Raw genomic sequence first — 25,647 nt, 5'->3', positions numbered from 1 at the left:
TTTTTTCATTGAATTTCTAAGGTTTTTTAAATGCTAATTCCTAACTATAACGTGTGTGAAACCCATGGTTTTTTCAGTGAATATATATATATATATATATATATATATATATTCACTGAAAAAACCATAGGTTTCACACATGTTATAGTTAGCTGGACATTTTATTGATAAAAAAACAATGAAATTCCCCCGTTATAGTTAGTGCAGGCAACTATAACTCACGCGACCGCAATCCTCTGCTGATGCTAATACTGTATTTAGACACTTATTTGCCCATGTCTTCTTCCATTAAATTTTAGCTATACATATATTACAAATATTTTTTTTTCATAAAGACACATATGTCATCAGCAGAAGATTGCGGTCGCGTGAGTTATAGTTGCCTGCACTAACTATAACGGGGGAATTTGCACACGGGGTGGGGAGGGTGTGGATAATTTTTTTTAAAAAAAATTTTTACCGTACGCGGACGGTAAGCGTAATCGGCGATTTTCCGAAAATGCTGGGTGGTTAGGATCTCAAGAAACTGCCTCTTTAGACATTTTTTGGCATCGTTTTTGCTGCCCAACTCAGAGAGCGAGAGAGAAAATGGCGGCCGCCGCTTCCTGGTTTCGACCGATTCGAATGTTTACTAAGATCTAACAGCCAATCAAAATCGCGCTCGCGCACGCCACCGTACGCGTACGGTAAGCGCACCGTAAGCGCACCGTAAGCTGGCTCAGATATATATATTGATTTAAAGGCTATTTTCTCTGAATCTACTGAACAGATTTACACCAAACCTACAAAAGGCACTTCCTTGACCTGAGGACTACCTCTCTGCCAAATTTCAAGTAATTCTGTTCAGCCGTTCGGGCTGTAGCTGTGTCTAAAGGTCCTATGGAAAAATGCATGGGAAAAACGCGTTTTGGGACCCCCCTTTTATCTCAGCCCCCGCTTGACGAATCCCCCCGAGACTTTCAGGGTAGGAGCGGAGCGTAGCGCCCCACCTATTTTGAAAAATTCGCGAGGATTCGTCGACCGGCGCCAAAGTTATTCAAAATAGAATGTTGCGGATTTCCTATAGAAACGTGGTCCTAACTATAACTACCTACTGGCGACCGCCAGTAGGTAATATATATATATATATATATATATATATATATATATATATAATAAGATGCTTTACTGTTAGTTGAGGTGTGTTTTCATGATGGGATTCGGTTTGGCCATAATCCTCTTTTAGTAGTTAGTTATTATCCTACAGGACCACATCATGTGGATAACATGTGTGTGTGTCTGTTTCTCATCTAGGGCAGTGATTTTTTCTAGTGCAATAAATCTTTTTTTAACTTTAGGGGGGTCAGGTAAGTTTTATGTTGGATATTGTATTTCGCTAATTTGAATCTGGCATTGCTCAATACTTTTTTGTTTACATGTAAGCAAGCAGTCTTTTCCCATTAAATGTCAGTTAACAGTTCTTGATTACCCTTGTCACTTTGCTGCCTAACTTTCAAGCCTTCAGCCTCCTCAGTGCTTTCTAGACAAAGGGCACCAATTTTGACCTGTGTGCCAGCTCCAGCATTCCTACAAATGTTTATATGGTCACAGGAGTCTCTGGGAAGCCTGTCTAAACATCCCTTGCTACCGGTGAATGTTACAAAAATTGAGATTATCCACCCTTGAAGCGTTGCTGTGCCTTACTGAATGTTCCGAAGTGGTCATCCGAATAGAAGTCTCCCAGTATAATGCATCTTCCATGCTTCCACTGCCTCCCCAACGTGTCTGCTAATATCTTCAAACAGTGGCAAAGATCATATCTCCATATCTGGGGTATATGAAGGCAATCCCCATTGTTTTTCAATGTTCTCCCCCATGTGGTGCTAATTGCCTTATCACATAGGGGTGGTTAAGTGGGACTCTTACCCCCATCCTTCATAACTTTCTGAGCCCATCCCTATTATGTTTCCTTTCCAATAATTGTTCCCCTAGCTCGCTCCTTCATTGATTCATCTGACTGCCTGTTTCAGTGGGCTACTATTTAATGTAATTCCAGATGCATAAGTTCAAGACAGCTTGTCTCAGAGGCTTGATTAAGTGTGCCCAGGTTTACACTACTACTTTTACCTGTACAAAACAGTGATAATAACTTGTTTAAGTTCTCAAATACAGACTGTGATATTGACCACATTGAGTTTTGCATGACATAAGGACACCTGGAAAAAATTGGACAATGGGATCCGAGTCTGCAACTTACATGTGCAGATAGCTTATATTATCATACTTTCATCGGAGGATCACCTCCGGTATATTTCTCTGTTCAGCTTAGCATACCCTGCAATAAGAAATATATGTGATTTTGTACGAAGGCCCGAAACCCCCTGGAATCTGTCCAACTCCTCCCAAGAGTTGAGGACTGAATCCTCTGGCTGCTGTATAGACACTAATTGATCATTTGCATACATTGGTAATATGTGCGTTTTGCACTTTTTGTTATGCTCCAATTCTCTAATTGCAGTTGCAGTCGGCGCCCCACCCCAGACTATCTCCCTAGCTGCTCAACTCTTAGCACAAACAGCAATCCGTCGAATGGGTAGACTTGCCTCCTGCCTCACTCTATTTCTCAACTAACACTCAAACACCAGTTCCTGCATTGGAATGTGGCTTTGGGCTTTGTGTACTGAACCCTGACCCAGTTAAGAAAGTTCAAAACAAACACCATAGCTTCCAACACTCGGGTAATGTACTGCCAACTCAGGTGTCAAATACCTTTTTTTTTATGTCTAACGCTGTTATGGGATAGTGTTGTTCTCCCAGTTGTAACAAGTGTAGTATGTGTGTTGGCCTCCTGAGGTTCAGGAGGCCAACACACAGGAAGGACTGTCTTGGACTATGTCGGGAGCACAGTCAGGGACTTGAGCAAGCACTTGTGACTGGGTAGAAAAAGTAAGCAGAAAGAGGAGGAGTACAGCAGTGCCCAGGATCACACAGAATCGTATGCATGCAATGGCAGGGTCTGTAGAGCTGGTACCTATGGTGATGTTATAAACGTAACTCAAAGGCAATACTCACAGTGGACAAGAAATACCACCTAGGTTGTCAGCTGAGCCCACAGATCCTGGAGATCAATCAGGAACATGCAAGGTGGCTACAGCAAGGGTGTAGACCTAAATGTACCGCCATGATAGACAAGGAGCTAGCAAGAATGAGTGCTTAACAGAAAAGAAGGAAAACTAAGGGCACACTTGGCAGAAAACAAGCAACAAACAGGCCAGGAAACTAGAAACAAGACAGCAGGATTAGTTGGACAGCAAACTAGGATTTGGAACAAAGGTATTGGGATGAAAGGCAGGGTCTAGGAAAGGGTAAATACAGAAAGAGAGAGGCTCAAGGGAGCACTAGAGTATTGGATCAGGAATCAAGGAAACAAGGTAGCATTGCAGGCAGTCCTATTCCAGAAACAAGGAATCAGCTAAGCTCCAGAATCAAGATAGCTCTGAAAGCAGTGCTAGTTCAGGAACAATGAATAACGATAGCTCAAGAACTCAGGAAACAATGAAGCACTGCAGGCAGTGCTAATTCAGGCACAAGGAATAGCTATAGCTGAAGAATCAAGGAAGAGGTATTAACTATAGCTCAGGAATCAAGGAAAATCAAAAGCTCAGGAAACAAGGATATCTAAAGCTCAGGAAACATGGATCAGTCTCACCGGAACACAGCTACAATGACCAAAACAAAACTGAAAGGATCTGGGGCTTAAAAGAGCTCACAGTTATCACCTGCATCCGGTGTGAGAAGGCTAGCAGCAGCCAGCCACAAGTGAGCTGAATCCCTCCACTCATCCTTGGCCTGCAGGGATGGAGACGAAGCAGTGAGCAGGGAATTCTAGGTATTGGAGTTTCATGCATTAGCAGGCTGACCTGAAGCATGAGCAGGCTGGTTTCCACAAAACCTGGCATGGATTGGTAATCGATGGTAAAATCCAGGTAGCCTCCAAATGACTGGAATATGCTTGTAGGGGAGGGTCTATGAAGCTTATTAGAACACTGAAAAATCCCACAATTAGGCTCCCTTGGTGGTGGGCATGAGAGCGCAGGGTATGAATCATGACAGGCTAGATGTAAATCCACCCTGGTCTTGGTGTATCAGCATTTGCACTGGACAACTAGTTCTATCTGCCAGTTTGGTATCCATCTTTATCCTGGAGAGCGTTCAGAATAGCCTATAGTCTTCTAGTTTCTTGTCAGGTTTTGGTACTTTTGTGAGGAGAGCTTCTCTAATTATATCCAGCAACTCTCATCCCCATGGTCCATCTCAAACACTTCCAGGAGTAGCTCAGCTAGGTGTTATGGAAGATGCCAATATAGTTCTAACAGGATGCCATCACTTTCCATCCATGGATGTTATTTAAGGGTTTCCATGGGGTTGCACCTGTGATCCCGGTCTTGCCTCCTGCTACCCCTGGTGCTCTGCTTGCGACCCCTGGCCGCAGAGGAAAATAACAAACTTGGAAAACAACTATTTAAAACTTTCCTGACTGCTGAACAGTAGAAGCGTGTGTTGCCATTTTTCGTGCACTTACTGCCTGGGGATAATTTCTCTGCCCGTGGACCTCCTACCGCTTGTTTTCCGCCGCCCTTCGCTCTCCTGACAACTGAGCGGGGCCGCCGAGCGGAGACGAGCGAGGACTGCACTACAATCCCCAGAATCCCCAGTGCCCTGCCGCGTCATGTGCTAGCGCCAGGAGGCGCTCAAAAGCAGCATTACCACGATCGAGTGGGTGGAAACTTTCCTGACTGCTGAACAGTAGAAGCGTGTGTTGCCATTTTTCGTGCACTTACTGCCTGGGGATAATTTCTCTGCCCGTGGACCTCCTACCGCTTGTCTTCCGCCGCCCTTCGCTCTCCTGACAACTGAGCGGGGCCGCCGAGCGGAGACGAGCGAGGACTGCACTACAATCCCCAGAAGCCCCAGCGCCCTGCCGCGTCATGTGCTAGCGCCAGGAGGCGCTCAAAAGCAGCATCACCACCGTCTCGCGGGACGCCGGGCGAAGCCCGGGCAAAGGGCGGGCCCTCTGTGGCCCTCAGTGGCCGAGGTAGGCCGGGCAGGGCCCTGTTATTTTTATTTTTTAAGTAAGCCCTGACAGTGATCGAAGGCGAGTAAACTGTGAAGGAGATATATCTCTTGACTGGCCGCATATTTACTTCTTTTTCTCCGTGGATTCATATCTTATTAACTGTTTATTTATTCATATAAATTTAAAAACATTCACATATTCCGTTTAAAAAAAACCAAAAAAAAAAAAACCCTGCTGCTTGGTTAGTCATTTTCCACACAAAATGACAGCAAAGAAATTACGCTCTGGAAGAGTCCTAGGGGGGAGGTCATGTATAAAAACCAGATCCAACCCCTTGAGGAATAAATATGAAAATAGCGTACAACTTAAGGGACAGATGCAGTTGTTGAAATTATGGGAAAAACCAGTGAACAAATATATGGAAGTTCCAATAATCACTGACGATGAGATGATAACAATGACGGAACCGCAGTTAGAAGTAGTGAACGATACTAATCCTGTGCTAACTACGGAAAAAAACTCGCCTACCCGGTCTCTGACTAAAGATGTAGACCTCCCAGTATGTTTATCCAAAGGAGACAACTCTGATCTTATGAAAGCAAATTCGAAAGTTCTTCAGCTTAACACTCTTAAGGACACAGAAAATCAGGAGGTGGATATAAAAGAAATCTCTATTCCGTCCAGTATCGATCTTGAATTGTGTGGTCGCTATATGGACGAGAGAATCTTGAAACAGCCTGAACCTAGTAAAACTCCAAATGGAGCAACGCCATCAGGATTACTGTTATATAGTAGCACTCCTTCTATAACATCCAATGATATTCCCTCAATTCAGAGTGATTTGAAATCTCCGCAATTCAATTTATCAGGTATCTGCTCTCTCACTGCATCTGGATATTCAAAAAATGATAAACCAATTTCTGATTCTCTGATAGCACTTGAACATTTATTGGCTTCCATATTATGTTTATTGGGTAAATTTGTTGGGAGTTCTGACTGCATTTTGGGCTCAGTTACTGAGATATTGAAAGTATTAATTGCTAAAAATACTGAGAATGGGTCTATTTCCCCTATTGAACCTGTTGTCCAGAATGTTCCTGACAGCAATAATTCATTGAGAAAAAATGTACCAGTGGGGATGTCATTAAAAGTAGATATTCATGAGCCCTCTAAGACTCCTACTCCATTCTCTTTAAATTGGAGGAAAGATTTGGAACCGACTTCGAAGGAAGAAAGTTTGGTAGAGGTTAATCAAACCGCTAGAAACGAACTTTTTCCCATTTTTAATCAGGATAAAAAAGAACCTGAAGGAACCGTAGTGACTAAGGGGATAGTAAAAGAAAAAAGTAGAAAGAACAAAGGGAAAAATAGGAAACCTGTTCGCAAATATAAGAAGAAAAGACAGAGGCAAATTATTTTTCAAAAGCACGTAAATACAGAAGCACTTGATGTTATAGAAACTCCAGATAGTTTATTATTGGATACTTCCTCTAATGAGGCTGCTGGTTGTTTCACTAACCCTATAGCAGAAGGTCCCCTTGATGACAGCACTATGAATGGGGGAGTCCTATGTTCTGAGGTTAATGAGATAGAGCCTCCGGCACCAATGGATGAAGTTACAAGAAATATGCCTACTGTAACAAGGGTACTCAATCCATCGGCACCTATTTTTCGGCCCCCAGCTGATGTGACCACAAATTTAACTATTGCACCTCTAAAAAATTTTAATCCATGTGTGGATACCTTGTCACTGGATTTTCTTCCCTTATTTGATTCAGACCTAAATTTGAACAGATCATGGTTGCTCAATTGCTTTAAGGATATTGAAAGCTTAAAACTTATTTTGTCAAGTGATATTGATTTGGTTTCAGTAATAAGGTTTGAAAATGGGCAACGAGCAAGGGTAAAATTCTGTTAAAAAATAATTGCTAATCTTGTCCTCCAACAAGCGGAAACATTCCAACGTAGAGGGATTGACTTGTTACCCTTTTTTAATAATGGAAAGCGTATTTTCTCCAGAGAAGGAGTTTCAAAGTTGGGTTTTCGGCAGGAAGACCCGTCCATCCACATTAAAGATCTAAAGATCTGGGTCTCTAGAGGTAAACGCATGGTTTCTCAGGTACTCCCACCCACTGAGAATTTGGATATTCCTCTAACAGAAGATAATCAACATTGGAATTGGCTACCAGGAGTCTTATCTAATAACACATCGAATAATCCAAGACTGTTTCAACATCTTTAACAGACAATTAAAAGTCATATCTTGGAATGCAGCAGGATTATATAATTGCCCATAGAAGATTGATTATCTATTCTCCTTGAACGCAGATGTGCTATGTATTCAGGAAACATGGTGTAAAAATATCCTGTATGGGGGGAAAGATTATTTTGTCTTCGAGGCCGCCGCTATACCCTCAAAAAAAGGTCATGCGAAAGGTGGAATTGCCTGTTTTTTATCTAATTCATTACAATGGCAATTTTCCCATTATAAGGACACTAGTAATCTCTTTCAATCAATAACTATCAATAATCTAGCGTCTGTAGGTAGACGGACTTCTCTTGTAATTTTAAATGCATACATACCACCTGAAGATATTTTTAACATTGTCTTGAAGCGAATGTTTTCCTATGTAAAACAATTATTAGAGCTTGATCAGCCCCCATATATCTTACTCATGGGTGACTTAAATAGCAAAGTGTCCACTTCAAGTATAGATATGTTTAGAAACAAATTTAAGGAAGAAGCATATAATATACCCCAAGCAATCTTTCCTAGTAAAATAAAAACTAATAAAAGAGGAAAGATATTACTTGAAGAACTTAGTTATTTAGAGGGGCTAATAGTAAATGGTAGGATGCCTTCTGACATTCCCGCTAAATTTACACACAAGTCATTTAGGGGTGAATCCATCCTGGATTATGTAATTACGGACTATGATACATTCTCTTATATTCGAGACATAATGATCTCTCAATCCTCCTTGAGCGACCATAATGTGATTAATATAACTGTCTCATTACAACCTCCAGATACTGACTCTTGGTCTTTAATCAATAAAGGTGTTTCTATTCATTGGAAGTCTGGAAGGTGCTTCTGGGACCCTTCCACTATGAAAGATGTACAAAATATTCTTGCCCAAACTTTATTTGAATTAGATGAATGGCAGGGTAGGGAATTCTCACACTTTGAAATTTTTAAGAAGAAGCTTACCTTGACAGCTAAGAAATCAAGAAATCCAAAGAAGTTACACTTCCCTCCTAGTATATTACTACCTTTAAATAAGGAAATAAATAAACTTGTGAGGCAACAGTACCTTAGTAGATCTAGGGAAAATGAGCATAAGTTAGCCTTACTAAGAAGAAGGAGGGCCAGACTTAGAACAAAATTAAAAAGAGAAAAAGAAGATTCTCTCTGGATTAGGTTAAGAGAGGCATCGGCCTTTAATAAATCTAGAGAATTCTGGTCCATAATAGGGAAGGGATGTGGTGCAAGAACTTCCCCCATCCCCATCTCTATCGCTGAAGATGTCTGGATACTATTTGTATCAAGTTTGTACGCATCTAACAGTGTAGAGGGTGATAACTGGGACCTAGCCCCGAATAGTGAGCCTAATATAGAGCTTCCGACCGAGAAAACCATAGCTTCGGTGATAAAGAGTATGCGCGCTTCCGGAGCTATGGGTCCAGACGAGTTGCCCATGTCAATAATAAAGCAAGATGTCACTTCCTGGAGTAGGATTCTTCTTCCAGTGTTTCATGCATGCTTCCTATCGAGATCAGTCCCTAACTCTTGGAGGGGAAGTATATTAATTCCCATATTTAAAAAGGGAGAGCGGGATAATCCTGCGAATTATCGTCTAATAGCTCTATTGGACTCTATAGGAAAAATCTTTGCTAAATGTCTTTTGATTTTAATTACTGAATGGATAGAATTAAATGATATTTTACCCTTGGAACAAACTGGATTTCGCAAAGAGCATGGTACACTTGATAATTTAACAGCATTACAGGTGATCGTTGATAAATACGTACGTGTTCGAGGTGGTGGAATATATGCGGCATTTATCGATTTCTCCACAGCGTTCGACAAGGTAGATCGTCCAACGCTGTGGAGAAAGCTTGCTACATTAGGCATGCCAATACAGTTACTTGAACTTGTAAAATCTCTTCACTCGAACACGTGGTGTAAGGTACTACAAGGCGGAGAAAGGGGTCTTTCTCAATCTATCCCTTCTCCGAACGGGTTGAAACAAGGGTGCATACTGGCCCCTATATTGTTTTCACTATATACGGTAGACCTACCTACTTCCATTTCAGTGTGTGGTGGGATAGCCCCGATAATTGGAGGATCATCAATATCTGTTTTAATGTATGCAGATGATATCCTCATATTAGATTTAACCCCGAAGGGCTTGTCTAACCGCCTACATGCATTAAATCAATTTGCAGAAGCACATTACATGAAGATTAACGCTTCGAAAAGTAAAATTATGTGCATTTTTGGAAAGAAAAAATGTAGGTCTGAAAACTATAGATGGGACATAGGAGGACAGAAACTAGAGGTGGTTAAAACCTACATCTTCTTAGGTAAAATAATTTCAGCAAACCTAAGTGAGAAACCCCACATTGAGCATAATTCGCGTAAAGCATCGGCTCATGGTATGGGGTTATGTTCCTTGTACAATGCTACAGGGAAGAGACATTTCACACTATTTTTGGATGTATTTAGAGCAAAGATCCCTGCAACTCTACTGTACGGATTAGAATTAGTGGAGTTAAAACACTGGGGATTCTTGCATAAAATGGAAGGAAAGGTACTAAGAAGAATTTCTTCTTTTAACACAGCTTGCACTGTATCTTCATGCAGGCTGGAATTCGGACTCCGAAGTTGTTGGGTACAGGGGTTGATTGCCCTCGTAAGGTGGGTAGCTTGCTTAGCTAGAGGTAAATCGGATTCCTTACGGGAAGCCATTAAAAATGAGCTCCTGGGCAATTTTAACGAGTTTTCCCTGTCAGTAAAAAAACTTTAGAAAAGCAGTAACTTTGTTAGAGTTGGATGTAAGCACTTTGTTTTTACTTACTCCCTCTGAACTAAAGTCTAAATTAAAAAGTGCATCTTGGGAACTCAGTTATAAATTGGATATGATTGCCCAACAAGGAAAAAAAAAAAGGCAATTACTCCTTAACACATACACACCAAAGCTGGCACAACAATACCTTACCTGGAATATCCCCCACAGAGTCCGTAGGTTATGGTACCTTTTAAGACAAGATTTGCTCCCACTAAATCTCCTTTTTGCAAAATGGTATGGTGTATCTCCAATATGTAATCTTTGTTATAATACTGTACAGGATCGTAATCATGTCTTGTTTATTTGTCCCGCACTACGCTCATTGCGCTATAAATGGTTAAAACCTATTTGTCTACAATTAGGAGTTTTAAATGTAAAAACTTTTTTCCATGCACTTTATTGTCCGCCAAATGAAATGTTCTGTTTCAGAATTTTTAACTTTTTTAAAGGGTTTTTAGATATTTATTAATGATACATAGAGAAATGTTAGACGACTGTTCGACCAGTGAATATGAAGTATTACCTTTTTTCTGTCTTTTTTGTGATTTTATTGTAATTAATGTTGTATAATTGTGTGTTTATTTTATGTGGCCCTCATTTGAGAGCCAAAAACATAATAAACTTAGTACATGGTCAAAAAAACTATTTATTGTTACAGGTGGAACGGATACCAGTAAAAAGATGTCCCTGTGTTTCCTCCAGCCCCTATGCATTGAAGGGAGCAAGGAAGACAGGAGTGAGTAGGAGACAGAAAGAGGGGGTAGACAGGACTTGGGGGAAATTAGGGAAAATCAAAAGCAACAGCAGGAAGAGTACACTACAAAGAGACATGCATCGTGGTTGACAGACAGAAGCACGGGTATGTGTGTTCAAGGGAAACATAAAGAAGAATTAAAGAGACATCGTGACAGAGGTGACAAAGGTGCAGACAGGAGTGAAAGAGAGCGAGACTGGTGAGAATGATAGGTGATAGAAACATCGGTGACAAATAGACAGCTGAAAGTCAGAGAGAAGGGGACGCTGGTGACAGGGAATGACAGTGCGAGAGACATGATATAGAGAGAGACAGATTAGAAAGAAATAGATAAAGAGAGACATAAAGAGGGGAGATACCAGTGTGATAAATGTAATAACAGGACAGACACCTAAGAGGCAGGGTGAGGTAGGTGAGACTTGTAAGAAAAGATACAGATCAGAGAGGGACAGGCAGCATATAATAAAGAGGCAGGTGAAAGTTAGTGGGGATATAGGTGAGAGGAGAGACTACTCACAAAGGGTCTGTCAAGAGAGTAAGAAGGCATAGGGTGGGCAGAAAGCTGAGAGAGGTAATAGAGACAATGATGAGAGACAGCTCGGAGAGAAGGGAAGACTGGTGTGAAAGAGAGACACGATAAAGAGACAGGATAGAAAAACAGCGAAGATAAGTGGGGAGATTACGAGGTGAAAAATTGTCAGCTGAAAGGAGGGAGACAGTTGAAAGAGTGGTGAGAAAGTGACAGAGATAAATAGGATACTGGTTGGTTATCCAATTTAGAGAGAGAGAGAAAGAGAGAGGTTAGAAAAAGCATCCGAGGGAGAGGTGGGGAGAAGGAAAGGTGAGAGCTACGGAGGTGTTTTTGAGACAAAGACAGGGGAGAAAGAGACAGATAATGGAGTAAGAGAGGTGGGGGATAGGTACAAGACAGGTGAAAAAAAGAACAGGTGAGATAGTGAGGCGAGAGAGGAGAACACATGAGATGTAAGGTTAGAAAGACAAAGTAGTGGAGGAGTCATATGAACGAATCAGGTGAGAAAGACAGGTGTGCAGGAGGTAATACAAAAGACAGACAGCTGAGAGGAGGGTGACAGCAGGTCAAGTATCATATGACATCACTTCCTGTGATGTCATTGGGGTAAAAGGATCTCTGATATCATGTCTGCTGCATTAAAGTTAGACTTTAATGAGACTGTGGCCCCTCTCACCCCATTTGATGGTTTTTTAGGTGTGGCCTAGTGGCAGCTGTATCTGCTGGCTAGCATCAACTTACAAAAAAAAAAATCATAATAAAAATATATACAGGGGTGTGAAACATGATATAGAGAGAGACAGATTAGATTAGACTGTCAACCTTCTTCATTCATTTCATCTATTCAATTGTCATTCATGTTTTGCTTCTGCCCACCACAACAATCAGTACAAGGCACTTTCATTGCCTGTTTTGCACTGTAAGTGAATCGTTTTGCATGATCACATGCACATAGCTTCCTTAGAGGGTGTGCACTCGTACTTGATTTGTTTTACAAAATCATACTTCCACCTTTCTTTTAAAAGGAAATCAACTCAGTTAGTGCATTACTATAAATCTGTCCATTACGGACTTAAATAAAAAGGAGTTTTCTTTGGGTAGTTATCTTGATATAATAGTCCCAGAATTACTAACTTTTTGCGCTGGGTGTGAATTACTTTTGTAACGCAAACCCGACGCAAAGTGTTATGCTGGTATTTACGATAGTCAACGCAAATCCGGATTTGTGTTGGATAATTTCCCAAAGTAACGCACAGTTACAGTGTGCTCTGCTTTGCATTACTTTGTGTGAAATGGGAGTTCCATGGGTGGTACATGGGTGTTCCCTTTTAACCACCCACGGGTTTCGTGGCAAACCCCTATCTACAAACATTTGTAAACAGCAATTTGTTCAAAATCGTCTGCCTCCAAGCGACAGGTGTAACGAAAAGAAATGCTTTCATTTCTCCTCCTTCTTCCTACTTTGCATGTGTCCCGCATTGTATAGCACACGTACAAAGCAGGAAAAGTGTTAAAGGATAGCTATTGTACCGAAAGGGTCACCTTCAATAAAAAAAAAGATTCTCTACAGGGCACACAACCTTGCGGTAAGGCGCAATGGTGTGTGCATTGGCGCATGGCAGCCTAAAGTGTACCAGCACAGGTAAAGATGAAAACAGAGCCATATTTTAGTAGATATGGCACTGTTCTGTTCTCTCCCTTTCACGCAACCCAGCCGCTTTTGGTGAATTTTTCATAGATCTGGGCCCTAGAGTTTAGGAACATTAATGATAATCCAATGGTGGAGAAACAGGATTTGCAATTACTGAATCTGCTAAACATATACTCATCTCAATGGTGTACATACTGGCAATTTTCTGTGATATGGCTGCTTCAGTGTTTCCGGTCTATAAACATGGAAACATGCAGAACTTAATAAAAAATATATCTAGATAAATGTAAGGAGCACTATGGCTGGCAGTGGAACAGGAAGGGAGAAAAGTGCCTACCACACATTTGACATTGATGTGTGGCTTAATTGACATATATTCACTGAAAGCGATACCGATGGGTAAAGAAAGCAGCAAAGCCAATCTAGTCAATCCGGCTTGGTATCCAGTTACAATTTGAGTCTCTCACTGATAGGCAGAGTCACCAATATCAGGACATTGGCAAACGTTTGCCTGCATTCTGGGATATCTGGCCCCTCATCAACTCCAGGCTTCCTGCCCCTTCGACAAGAGTGGGTAAGCCCCGCACTGCTGTTTGTGGTTTCATAGTCACTACCGGTGATCTCAGGCATGGCTTTCCCTCTGTGCCTGGATTCTTGATGTCCCTAGCTATAGCACACTGAATCTGAGTCACCATGACTGACTGAACCACATCAGGAGCCCTATTAGGGTTAAGTAAGGGAGCCAGTATTATTATCGTTCACCAAGTGCACCTTCCATCTGTCGTGATTTGGACCGGTAGCATTGTGATCAAAAATTGTTGGTTATAGTTTTGTTAAAGTTATTTTTGTAACTTGATTTTATCTCTGTTTATGTGATTGAGTTACTAATAATCATTGACTCATCTCCACCACACACAGGTTTGGAGAAAGGTTTACCTGATTGATTGCTGGCTTATATTTAAGTCCTGGCTTGTTGAAGATGGCTTCCATCTGGGCATGGTTGAAGTTGGAAACTCCAATGGCCTTCACCATACCTGCATCCACCAACTCTTCCATGCCCTTCAAGAGGTTAAATGAGATGTGAGTGTCCATAAAGCCCACCATACTGCAGAAATGCTGCGAGATCACACATGACAGTCTGCCCATGGCCCAATACAGAGCAAAATATTCAAAACCACCCTGATCAAGAAATGCAACCCACAGTGCAACCCACAATCCAACTGTAATACAATAATACAACCAGTACAAAAGACTCCTAAGTACAATACATATATTTATCCACGTAGTTTGGAAAAAGACCCCAGTAACAATGACCAAGAGTCCACAGGCAACAAATAATCCCATGCTTCCACGTAGCAGAAAAAATATACAACTTTACATAGCACAAAGTATTCACAAATAATTCCGGTATAAACACCTACAGTTCCCCCACCCCAAAATATCTGCTGTAGCCCAGAAACTACACCACCTCCTACCTATCATCCTGCAAACCTCACCACACAGATAAATAACAAAACCAAACACCACACAAACACCACACAAGAAAAACAACATGATTGCAATGCATACTGTACAAGAGTGGAAGCTACTTAGAGCACAGTTTTAAACATGCAATTTCAGAATAAAAATATAAACCCCCTTTTTTCAAAGAGTGCATGTGTGAGGTGACCATCATGATTGAGCAAGAACTAAACTGCTAGCAATTAGCAAAAGCTTAGAGCTCACTATTGAGTGCTATCGATTGATTAAAAAAATGGCAAAAGTGATTGTTCATTTGAAATAATTTCAACCATAACTTTTTTGGATTCCACACATTCTCAGATGTCTCAAAGTGACATCATCACCAAAGTGTGCATTCTATTGTTACACCAAACGTAGGTAGAGGTCATAATAAAAAAATATTCATACGTAGATGTGGTAATTAAGACAGGCTCCCACAGAGTCAAGTTGAAGAAGATGTCTTAATTCTTCATAGAAAGATCCTATCCAACAGACAACCCATCAGCTCCAAACGCTAACCAAGAACTCCCTTACACCTAGATTCTACAGAACTCAAGTATGTCATACATGGCAACAACGCAAAAACCGAAGGAAATGATGGACGGAGTGTTGAACATTGCAAACACTCACCCCCAGTCAACTGATCTGGGTTTAATCCATCACTGTTCTTTAGCCCACTCTGCCACCCCAGTTCAGACATGGCCATATGCAAATCAGTCTGACCCTGTGCCTCATGGGAACAGTCCAGCCCGAACTGCCAAGCCATGTCTTCCCTGGACCGGAAACAAGCTTCCTAGGACCGGTTTCTGGCATTTCAGCCGTCTTCAGCCAGGCTTGCTTGAATCCAGTGGCAAAGTGAGCAAGGGACTCACGTCTGAGCATACCCTGCCAACTTATGGCGAACAAAGCAAAAACCAAAGGAAATGATGGACGGAGTGTTGAACATTGCAAACACTCACCCCCAGTCAACTGATCTGGGTTTAATCCATCACTGTTCTTTAGCCCACTCTGCCACCCCAGTTCAGACATGGCCATATGCAAATCAGTCTGACCCTGTGCCTCATGGGAACAGTCCAGCCCGAACTGCCAAGCCATGTCTTCCCTGGACCGGAAACAAGCTTCCTAGGACCGGTTTCTGGCATTTCAGCCGTCTTCAGCCAGGCTTGCTTGAATCCAGTGGCAAAGTGAGCAAGGGACTCACGTCTGAGCATACCCTGCCAACTTATGGCGAACAAAGCAAAAACCAAAGGAAATGATGGACGGAGTGTTGAACATTGCAAACACTCACCCCCAGTCAACTGATCTGGGTTTAATCCATCACTGTTCTTTAGCCCACTCTGCCACCCCAGTTCAGACATGGCCATATGCAAATCAGTCTGACCCTGTGCCTCATGGGAACAGTCCAGCCCGAACTGCCAGGCCATGTCTTCCCTGGACCGGAAACAAGCTTCCTAGGACCGGTTTCTGGCATTTCAGCCGTCTTCAGCCAGGCTTGCTTGAATCCAGTGGCAAAGTGAGCAAGGGACTCACGTCTGAGCATACCCTGCCAACTTATGGCGAACAAAGCAAAAACCAAAGGAAATGATGGACGGAGTGTTGAACATTGCAAACACTCACCCCCAGTCAACTGATCTGGGTTTAATCCATCACTGTTCTTTAGCCCACTCTGCCACCCCAGTTCAGACATGGCCATATGCAAATCAGTCTGAGCCTGTGCCTCATGGGAACAGTCCAGCCCGAACTGCCAAGCCATGTCTTCCCTGGACCGGAAACAAGCTTCCTAGGACCGGTTTCTGGCATTTCAGCCGTCTTCAGCCAGGCTTGCTTGAATCCAGTGGCAAAGTGAGCAAGGGACTCACGTCTGAGCATACCCTGCCAACTTATGGCGAACAAAGCAAAAACCAAAGGAAATGATGGACGGAGTGTTGAACATTGCAAACACTCACCTCCAGTCAACTGATCTGGGTTTAATCCATCACTGTTCTTTAGCCCACTCTGCCACCCCAGTTCAGACATGGCCATATGCAAATCAGTCTGACCCTGTGCCTCATGGGAACAGTCCAGCCCAGACTGCCAAGCCATGTCTTCCCTGGACCGGAAACAAGCTTCCTAGGACCGGTTTCTGGCATTTCAGCCGTCTTCAGCCAGGCTTGCTTGAATCCAGTGGCAAAGTGAGCAAGGGACTCACGTCTGAGCATACCCTGCCAACTTATGGCGAACAAAGCAAAAACCAAAGGAAATGATGGACGGAGTGTTGAACATTGCAAACACTCACCCCCAGTCAACTGATCTGGGTTTAATCCATCACTGTTCTTTAGCCCACTCTGCCACCCGAGTTCAGACATGGCCATATGCAAATCAGTCTGACCCTGTGCCTCATGGGAACAGTCCAGCCCGAACTGCCAAGCCATGTCTTCCCTGGACCGGAAACAAGCTTCCTAGGACCGGTTTCTGGCATTTCAGCCGTCTTCAGCCAGGCTTGCTTGAATCCAGTGGCAAAGTGAGCAAGGGACTCACGTCCGAGCATACCCTGCCAACTTATGGCGAACAAAGCAAAAACCAAAGGAAATGATGGACGGAGTGTTGAACATTGCAAACACTCACCCCCAGTCAACTGATCTGGGTTTAATCCATCACTGTTCTTTAGCCCACTCTGCCACCCCAGTTCAGACATGGCCATATGCAAATCAGTCTGACCCTGTGCCTCATGGGAACAGTCCAGCCCGAACTGCCAAGCCATGTCTTCCCTGGACCGGAAACAAGCTTCCTAGGACCGGTTTCTGGCATTTCAGCCGTCTTCAGCCAGGCTTGCTTGAATCCAGTGGCAAAGTGAGCAAGGGACTCACGTCTGAGCATACCCTGCCAACTTATGGCGAACAAAGCAAAAACCAAAGGAAATGATGGACGGAGTGTTGAACATTGCAAACACTCACCCCCAGTCAACTGATCTGGGTTTAATCCATCACTGTTCTTTAGCCCACTCTGCCACCCCAGTTCAGACATGGCCATATGCAAATCAGTCTGACCCTGTGCCTCATGGGAACAGTCCAGCCCGAACTGCCAAGCCATGTCTTCCCTGGACCGGAAACAAGCTTCCTAGGACCGGTTTCTGGCATTTCAGCCGTCTTCAGCATTTGTCACCCCGAGTGGGAAGGGTATGCTCAGACGTGAGTCCCTTGCTCTCCATGCCACTGGAATCAGGCTATCCTGGCTGACGATGGCTGAAAGCCCGAAACCGGTCCTAGGATGCTTGTTTCCAGTCCAGGGAGGACCTGGCTTGGCAGTTCGGGCTGGACTGTTCCCATGGGGCACAGGGTCAAGACTGATTTGCATATGGCTGGGTTCAAACTGGAATGGCATGGTGAGCAAAAAAACGATGGATTTAGGCCCAGATCTCTGTACTGGGGTGAATGTATGACATTGTTCTGCATTCTGTCCATCAATTGTTGTTTTTGCATTTGTCACCCCGAGTGGGAAGGGTATGCTCAGACGTGAGTCCCTTGCTCTCCATGCCACTGGAATCAGGCTATCCTGGCTGACGAGGGCTGAAAGCCCGAAACCGGTCCTAGGATGCTTGTTTCCAGTCTAGGGAGGACCTGGCTTGGCAGTTCGGGCTGGACTGTTCCCATGGGGCACAGGGTCAAGACTGATTTGCATATGGCTGGGTTCAAACTGGAATGGCATGGTGAGAAAAAAAACGATGGATTTAGGCCCAGATCTCTGTACTGGGGTGAATGTATGACATTGTTCTGCATTCTGTCCATCAATTGTTGTTTTTGCATTTGTCACCCCGAGTGGGAAGGGTATGCTCAGACGTGAGTCCCTTGCTCTCCATGCCACTGGAATCAGGCTATCCTGGCTGACGAGGGCTGAAAGCCCGAAACCGGTCCTAGGATGCTTGTTTCCAGTCCAGGGAGGACCTGGCTTGGCAGTTCGGGCTGGACAGTTCCCATGGGGCACAGGGTCAAGACTGATTTGCATATGGCTGGGTTCAAACTGGAATGGCATGGTGAGCAAAAAAACGATGGATTTAGGCCCAGATCTCTGTACTGGGGTGAATGTATGACATTGTTCTGCATTCTGTCCATCAATTGTTGTTTTTGCATTTGTCACCCCGAGTGGGAAGGGTATGCTCAGACGTGAGTCCCTTGCTCTCCATGCCACTGGAATCAGGCTATCCTGGCTGACGAGGGCTGAAAGCCCGAAACCGGTCCTAGGATGCTTGTTTCCAGTCCAGGGAGGACCTGGCTTGGCAGTTCGGGCTGGACTGTTCCCATGGGGCACAGGGTCAAGACTGATTTGCATATGGCTGGGTTCAAACTGGAATGGCATGGTGAGCAAAAAAACGATGGATTTAGGCCCAGATCTCTGTACTGGGGTGAATGTATGGCATTGTTCTGCATTCTGTCCATCAATTGTTGTTTTTGCATTTGTCACCCCGAGTGGGAAGGGTATGCTCAGACGTGAGTCCCTTGCTCTCCATGCCACTGGAATCAGGCTATCCTGGCTGACGAGGGCTGAAAGCCTGAAACCGGTCCTAGGATGCTTGTTTCCAGTCCAGGGAGGACCTGGCTTGGCAGTTCGGGCTGGACTGTTCCCATGGGGCACAGGGTCAAGACTGATTTGCATATGGCTGGGTTCAAACTGGAATGGCATGGTGAGCAAAAAAACGATGGATTTAGGCCCAGATCTCTGTACTGGGGTGAATGTATGACATTGTTCTGCATTCTGTCCATCAATTGTTGTTTTTGCATTTGTCACCCCGAGTGGGAAGGGTATGCTCAGACGTGAGTCCCTTGCTCTCCATGCCACTGGAATCAGGCTATCCTGGCTGACGAGGGCTGAAAGCCCGAAACCGGTCCTAGGATGCTTGTTTCCAGTCCAGGGAGGACCTGGCTTGGCAGTTCGGGCTGGACTGTTCCCATGGGGCACAGGGTCAAGACTGATTTGCATATGGCTGGGTTCAAACTGGAATGGCATGGTGAGCAAAAAAACGATGGATTTAGGCCCAGATCTCTGTACTGGGGTGAATGTATGACATTGTTCTGCATTCTGTCCATCAATTGTTGTTTTTGCATTTGTCACCCCGAGTGGGAAGGGTATGCTCAGACGTGAGTCCCTTGCTCTCCATGCCACTGGAATCAGGCTATCCTGGCTGACGAGGGCTGAAAGCCCGAAACCGGTCCTAGGATGCTTGTTTCCAGTCCAGGGAGGACCTGGCTTGGCAGTTCGGGCTGCACTGTTCCCATTGGGCACAGGGTCAAGACTGATTTGCATATGGCTGGGTTCAAACTGGAATGGCATGGTGAGCAAAAAAACGATGGATTTAGGCCCAGATCTCTGTACTGGGGTGAATGTATGACATTGTTCTGCATTCTGTCCATCAATTGTTGTTTTTGCATACATGGCAACAACACCAGTATGACATACACGGTAACTACGATAGAAATAGAAGATACCACAGTAGACAAGTGAAACGGAGGTTCCAAACAACATCAAAAGGAGCAGTCTCACTTTGGATCACAATAGACATCCACAATTCATCCTTCACTGATAGTGGGACTCCTGGAGCAGCACAGCCTCCTCAATCCTACCTCCCACGTCTCCAGAATGGTAGTGTTGCTCCTAATTGCATGCCCATTTTCATTAAGTGGGAACATCGTCTCACCAGCCTGCCAAAGGAAAATAAAAACATCTCACTCAAACGTTTTGGGCTCTAGACCCACGCCGTTGCACTCTTTCTAACAGAAAAGCGTGATCGGTGACCACATCCAAAGCACAACATCAATGTGGTGTATTTAAGAAAACTTTGTTATGTTTATACTTTGCACAATAAGTGACATAGAGTAGCAATGACATAAAAATGCACCTTGAACCCCACCGGCCAGTGGATCAGGTACATATCAAGATAATTAAGCTTCAGTGCATCCAGAGTTTTCTGACATCCAACCTTCGCCATCGACTTCTCATGGAACGTGCACCAGAGCTACAAGAGAAAATAGTTGGGTTACTGGAAGAATGAGGTTCACATGCCCACTCTAGACCTCGGCCAGGTTAGAAAAAGACACATTCATTCAGATCAATGCTAACCTATGAGAACAGTAATTGCAATGTGTCTGGAAACCCTCACTGGTTAATAGTGCACTATACAATTTAACGTAACATAACAATGTATTCAGTGGTGGCTTGCACCCTAATAAAGTGTCGAACGAACCATGACTGAGAACACTAGCGTTATGGATGAAGGCAGTGGCAGTCTCACAGTGCATCAGTGGGTTAAGAATAACATTTTTTAAATGTACTCACCCAAAGCATGCACTGGTCCTCCTGCTTCGGTCCCTCGATGCTGGTCTGGTGTGCAGGCTGCAGTTGTTCTCCACACTAATCAAATTCTGCCCTTATGCTGCTAATAATGTCAGCAGCATAAGAGCAGCATCAGAATTGGCAGCAGCGGGCTGCCTCAATGCTCCCGTGGGCACTGGGGACCATTGCCTGCTCTCCACCTAACTGTCTTAGACAGTTGGGTGGAGAGGGTTACACTGCGCATGTCAGGCTTACCGTCACAGCCGGCCAAAGTGACATGCGCAGTGTAAAGTGGTAGAGTGAGCAGCGCTCCCCTGCTGCCAGTCAGCAGCAGTGGCCCCACCCCGAAACACAGCTCGGGCTGGGGAAAGGGAACAATAAAATGGTAATGGATTCATTTTATTACCATTTTATTTTTCACCTTTTGCAGCACTGGCAGCGGGCAGGAGCAACGCTCCTCTGCCCTAATGGAAGGGCCGCCTCTGAATGCATTACCATCTGGTATGTGTTCAATAGGCTGGCTGGATGTTTCTGTCTGGGGACAAGTGCAGCAGGGGGTGCTTCACAAATCACTGAAGTGCTGAACAATTTCATCGACAGAGGCCAAGGACTAGAGAAGCAGAAATGAACTATCTTTTTCTATCCCTCTTTACCAGGTTTGATGCCGCAAATCCCAAAAGGAAGCAGCAAGGGGCATATTAGCAACGGAATGCCATAATAATCGCAAATCACGCCTAGCGCGTTTTCCTGTACCGCCGTCTATTGCTGGTTGACATCGCAGTGTGAGTGGCGTATTAGCAACGCCTTGCTCAGAGGCGATGTCAAAACCAGCGATGTACAGCGATAAGCAGCAATAGCGTGATAAATCATGCGATGATTTCTCAGCGCTACTGAAATGCTTGCTAATATGCAATTGTGAACCTAACCAGACAATCCACTTCCCATGCAAAAGGTGGTTAAGTCACTTGTCAAACAGGTGATAGATTCCTGCGATAACCGCGGTTAGCGCGGCTTTTCATATCGCTTCGCGTGTCTGGAGCAGGATTGTAAATAGTGCGATGTTTGGTTTGCGACTGTTTCCCTTTACTTTTAGTGAGGAACGCTAAATATCGCTGACATGCAAAGCGGCGAAAAAACGGGCGCTCTTGCCAGTAAACTGCCGCTAACAGCTGTTAGCGACAGCTTGCTAATAGGGTGATAAAAATATCGCCGCTTTAGCGGCAAAAAGTTCCGCTAACGCAGTGATACAGCCCTTGATAATATGCCCCCAATTTTCTTAGATGACTTCAGTTAACAGTGCACTCTACAGGGCATCTTCTGCAAGCAACAAAAGGTGCATCTGTACCGTAAAGATACACAATGTGCACCGCAAGTAGTGATTTACTTTAGATGTATTCTGTTTAAGAGCCTTCAGATGGCGAACATACCAGACAGAGCAAGTTTTTTCTGCTACAAACAAGGGATTAGGGGCTAGATGTACTAACATTAGTAATAGAAATTAATAAATAGCGTTTTTTTTGCGAATCGATAATTGCTATTACTAATGTACTAAAGTGGGATCCTCCCATTATTTCTAAATTAGCAATTCGTAGTGGATCGTAACTAGACCTACCTCTTGAATATTAATGCAGTAGGTCGCAAATTGTGACCCACTAGGATTTGCTGCCATCACAGGGATGTAGGTCTGCTGGGGTCAGCAAACCACCATGTCTCTGATTGCTTTTAAATAAAGTAGTTTTTTTTTTAAATGCTGCCCATTTTCCTTAGAGGAAAACAGGATGCGTTTAAAAATAAAAATGAAATGTTTTATTTTTATTTTTAAAGAGTAGCCAGTGGTCCAATAGATCATTGCCTTATATTTAAAAATATTTTTCCAAAAATTCTCAAAGACGAAGGCGTCTCAGGGGACCTCTTTCCATTTACGAATGGGTTGACACTAACTTTCATCTGGTGGTAAAGTGTGAATGTTATGTGACTGCCATGCCGTTCAGATTTGGAAGGGATGCCCTGAACACACCCTTCCAAATAGTTATTCTGTTATGGGTCTCAAACCCAAAATGAGATCCAGTTACAAGTAACCATATCGCGATTTGGTGTTTTGTGCATTTCAAAAAGCATTTTTGCAGTTTCAAATGGCCTGGTTCTGCATATTGGGCCGTTTGTGAAAGCACAAATGCTTTGTACATCTAGCCCTAGGAGCTTCTAATACATATAACTGTATGCAGATGGCAAAATACAGTTGAACAGTCCTGAGAATGAATTTAGGGTGGTGGGATGGACAAAAAAAGCATGATAATACGTCAATCTGTTGCTTTTGCTTGCTTTTCTAGTAGTAAAAGAAACATCATATTAATGGGGGATTCTAGCAACACCCAATGGAAGAAAAATGTTACTCACATGAGTCAGTAAATTTCCATCAATAAATTCTGTAAATAATATAAAGTCAATAAATCAAAAAACATGAAAATATGCCTGCGCAGGTAAGGGACCCTGGAATCTATTTTGAACAGAGAACTTAGTATTTGCAACAATAAACAATTTCTATGTGGAGGAAACATTCGTTTCCAGGATATCAAAAGTACACTGGAAAACCAGAACTGGGTTAAAAGCACATGCAGCAGCATGGCTGCCCAAACATTTTTATGTCTTTGCTTTTAAAGCGGAAAACAATTAAATGAACCGTTCCAATAGAAGCACCACCCCACAGCAAGGAAAAATAAAACTTCAGATAGCAAGGACCTCCACATTCCCAGCATGCATCACAGAGGAAACTGATGCCTCACTCTGTTTTGACATTATATAGAAACAGGTAAAATGTCACTAATACGTCAAGCATAATGATTCTATCAAAGTGGAGGATTGGGTATAAAGCGTACAAATACTACTCACGATATAGAACATTCATCACAGGGTGAGTTACCTTTTCTTCTGCAACTTCAGAGTTTCAATAATAGTTCTAAACACCAGGTCAGAAAACGAGGGGAGCTTGTTTACTAGTGAGGGATGTGAGTCTACATGCCTCTGTTTTACTGGCAATTTCTCATGAACACATAGGACAACAGGAACTCACGGGTGGCAGCGCTAATAACCCTATCCATTCTGCTGACCTGATTGGTCAGTAATGGGAGGGAGGACAGATTGGCGATGTCATCAGTGATGTCATTTGAGATGTCATCAGTGATGTCACTGACCATGTCATGAATGATGTAATATGTGACATCATCAGCAGTGGATTGCGGGCGCGCGAGATGTAGTTAGTACAACTAACTATATCGGAGGAATTTCAATGGTTTTGTTCCAGTGAAATGTCCAGCTAACTATAACACCCCTAAAACCTATTGTTTTTTCAGTGAATTTCTAAGGTTTTTTAAATGCTAATTCCTAGCTATATCAGGCCTGAAACCTATGGTTTTTTCAGTGAATTTCAAAGGTTTTGTAAATGACAATTTTTAATGTAGCAATTGTTATACGGATTTTTTTGATACTGATTTACTACATTTTTTAAACTATTTATTTTTAGATATTTTTTTATTACATTATAATTACATTATACATTACAATACAAAATATACTTTCTCAGAATGAATTACTTTAGTTTAAATACTTTGCAAATAGGCAATAGATTTTTAAGTACAGTAGTTACAGTTGTTGCAATGGGCAACACAATTTCAAACACAATGCAACATTGCGCTCAATGTGAATTTCTAGTCAAATGCAATTAGTTACTTTATGGATTACTTTTCTAACCACAGGACTGGAACCTAGATTCAGTCCTTGGACATCTCCTATAAACAGTTGAGCAAAAGCGTTTTGGTTACAGTAGTGATTTTTAAGGAATATTATTGTATTTTAAAAGTTGACACAGAATTTTTTTTCACATAGAATAACCAATGTTATTTCATGGCAGAACATTCACTTAGCAGGTAAGTAGTGTTATCGTTACTTTTTCTTACTCAGTGGTCGATCCTGGATCCAGCACTGGTGAATCTCCTGTAAACAGTTGAAAGAATGTGTTTAAGTCATACAGACAATTTTTTAGGAATATTTTTAGTTTGTGAAAATAGACAGAAACTTTTCTGCTGAAAGCCACACAATGGATTCCTATGGAAGGAAATACAAGTTACTGGTAAGTACGCTTAGAATTAGTTTTCAGGGTCAGTGCTGGGCTAAAAGATGCAGCACTGGGTTCTCTCCTGATAACAGGTGAGTAAATCGGAATTCATAGTTCGGCTGATTTTAGATGAATATTTGTACAATGGTGAAGGAAGGGGGCGGGGCCTGAGGTGACGTGTGCAAATACGCCCTGTGGCGCGTTTTAGGTTGGGGAATTAATTCCTCTTCAATCCTGCGGTCCCCTGGGGGCCAACTAGCCCACCAGGTACCTCCAGTATGCGCCAGGGAGCTGCGTTGCAGAGAGGTGTAATGAGGCCACGCCCATTTTTACAACACTGCAACGCAGCTCCGTGGCGCTTACTGGAGATACTTGGTGGGCTAGTTTCAGCAAAGCTTTTAAGCATAGGATTAGCACTTGCCATCAATGCCAAGCTGGAAAGGGACAAAGCCTTTTGCTGTTCATACAGCAAACTCTTTAAGCATAGGATCAGCAAAGTGCAATCCATGCCAAGTTGTAAAATGACAAAAGCCTTTTACTGCTCCTGGCACAGTATTACAGCTTTCAATTGGTAAAATACCATCCAAGCTCCTCAGAGAGGTTTAGCTTTGTCCGGACACAAGGAAGCACCCAGTATATGTCAAAACAATACCCTTTCAAGCTTTGTG

At 43.2% G+C, this 25,647-nt stretch overlaps 1 protein-coding gene across 4 annotated transcripts in view; it reads right to left on the bottom strand.

Annotated features, from left to right (window-relative positions):
* LOC146854175 (aldo-keto reductase family 1 member B1-like) overlaps positions 1-25,647 on the bottom strand; it is a 199,226-nt gene that overhangs the window by 61,301 nt on the left and 112,278 nt on the right. For all 4 annotated transcript variants that reach the window (XM_085651947.1, XM_085651948.1, XM_085651949.1 and 1 more), the window contains 3 exons: positions 20,435-20,551; positions 20,160-20,237; positions 14,002-14,124 (listed from right to left, as the gene is read on the bottom strand). In XM_085651947.1, coding sequence (XP_085508073.1) covers positions 14,002-14,124; positions 20,160-20,237; positions 20,435-20,551 — 318 coding nt within the window. The remainder of the gene's footprint in view (positions 1-14,001; positions 14,125-20,159; positions 20,238-20,434; positions 20,552-25,647) is intronic.

The sequence above is a fragment of the Triturus cristatus genome, chromosome 4_1 (genome assembly GCF_964204655.1).
Source record: "Triturus cristatus chromosome 4_1, aTriCri1.1, whole genome shotgun sequence".
NCBI classification, from domain to species: Eukaryota; Metazoa; Chordata; class Amphibia; order Caudata; family Salamandridae; genus Triturus; species Triturus cristatus.
The sequence above is the reverse complement of the archived record's forward strand: the minus strand, read 5'-3'. Positions and strand labels throughout refer to the sequence as shown.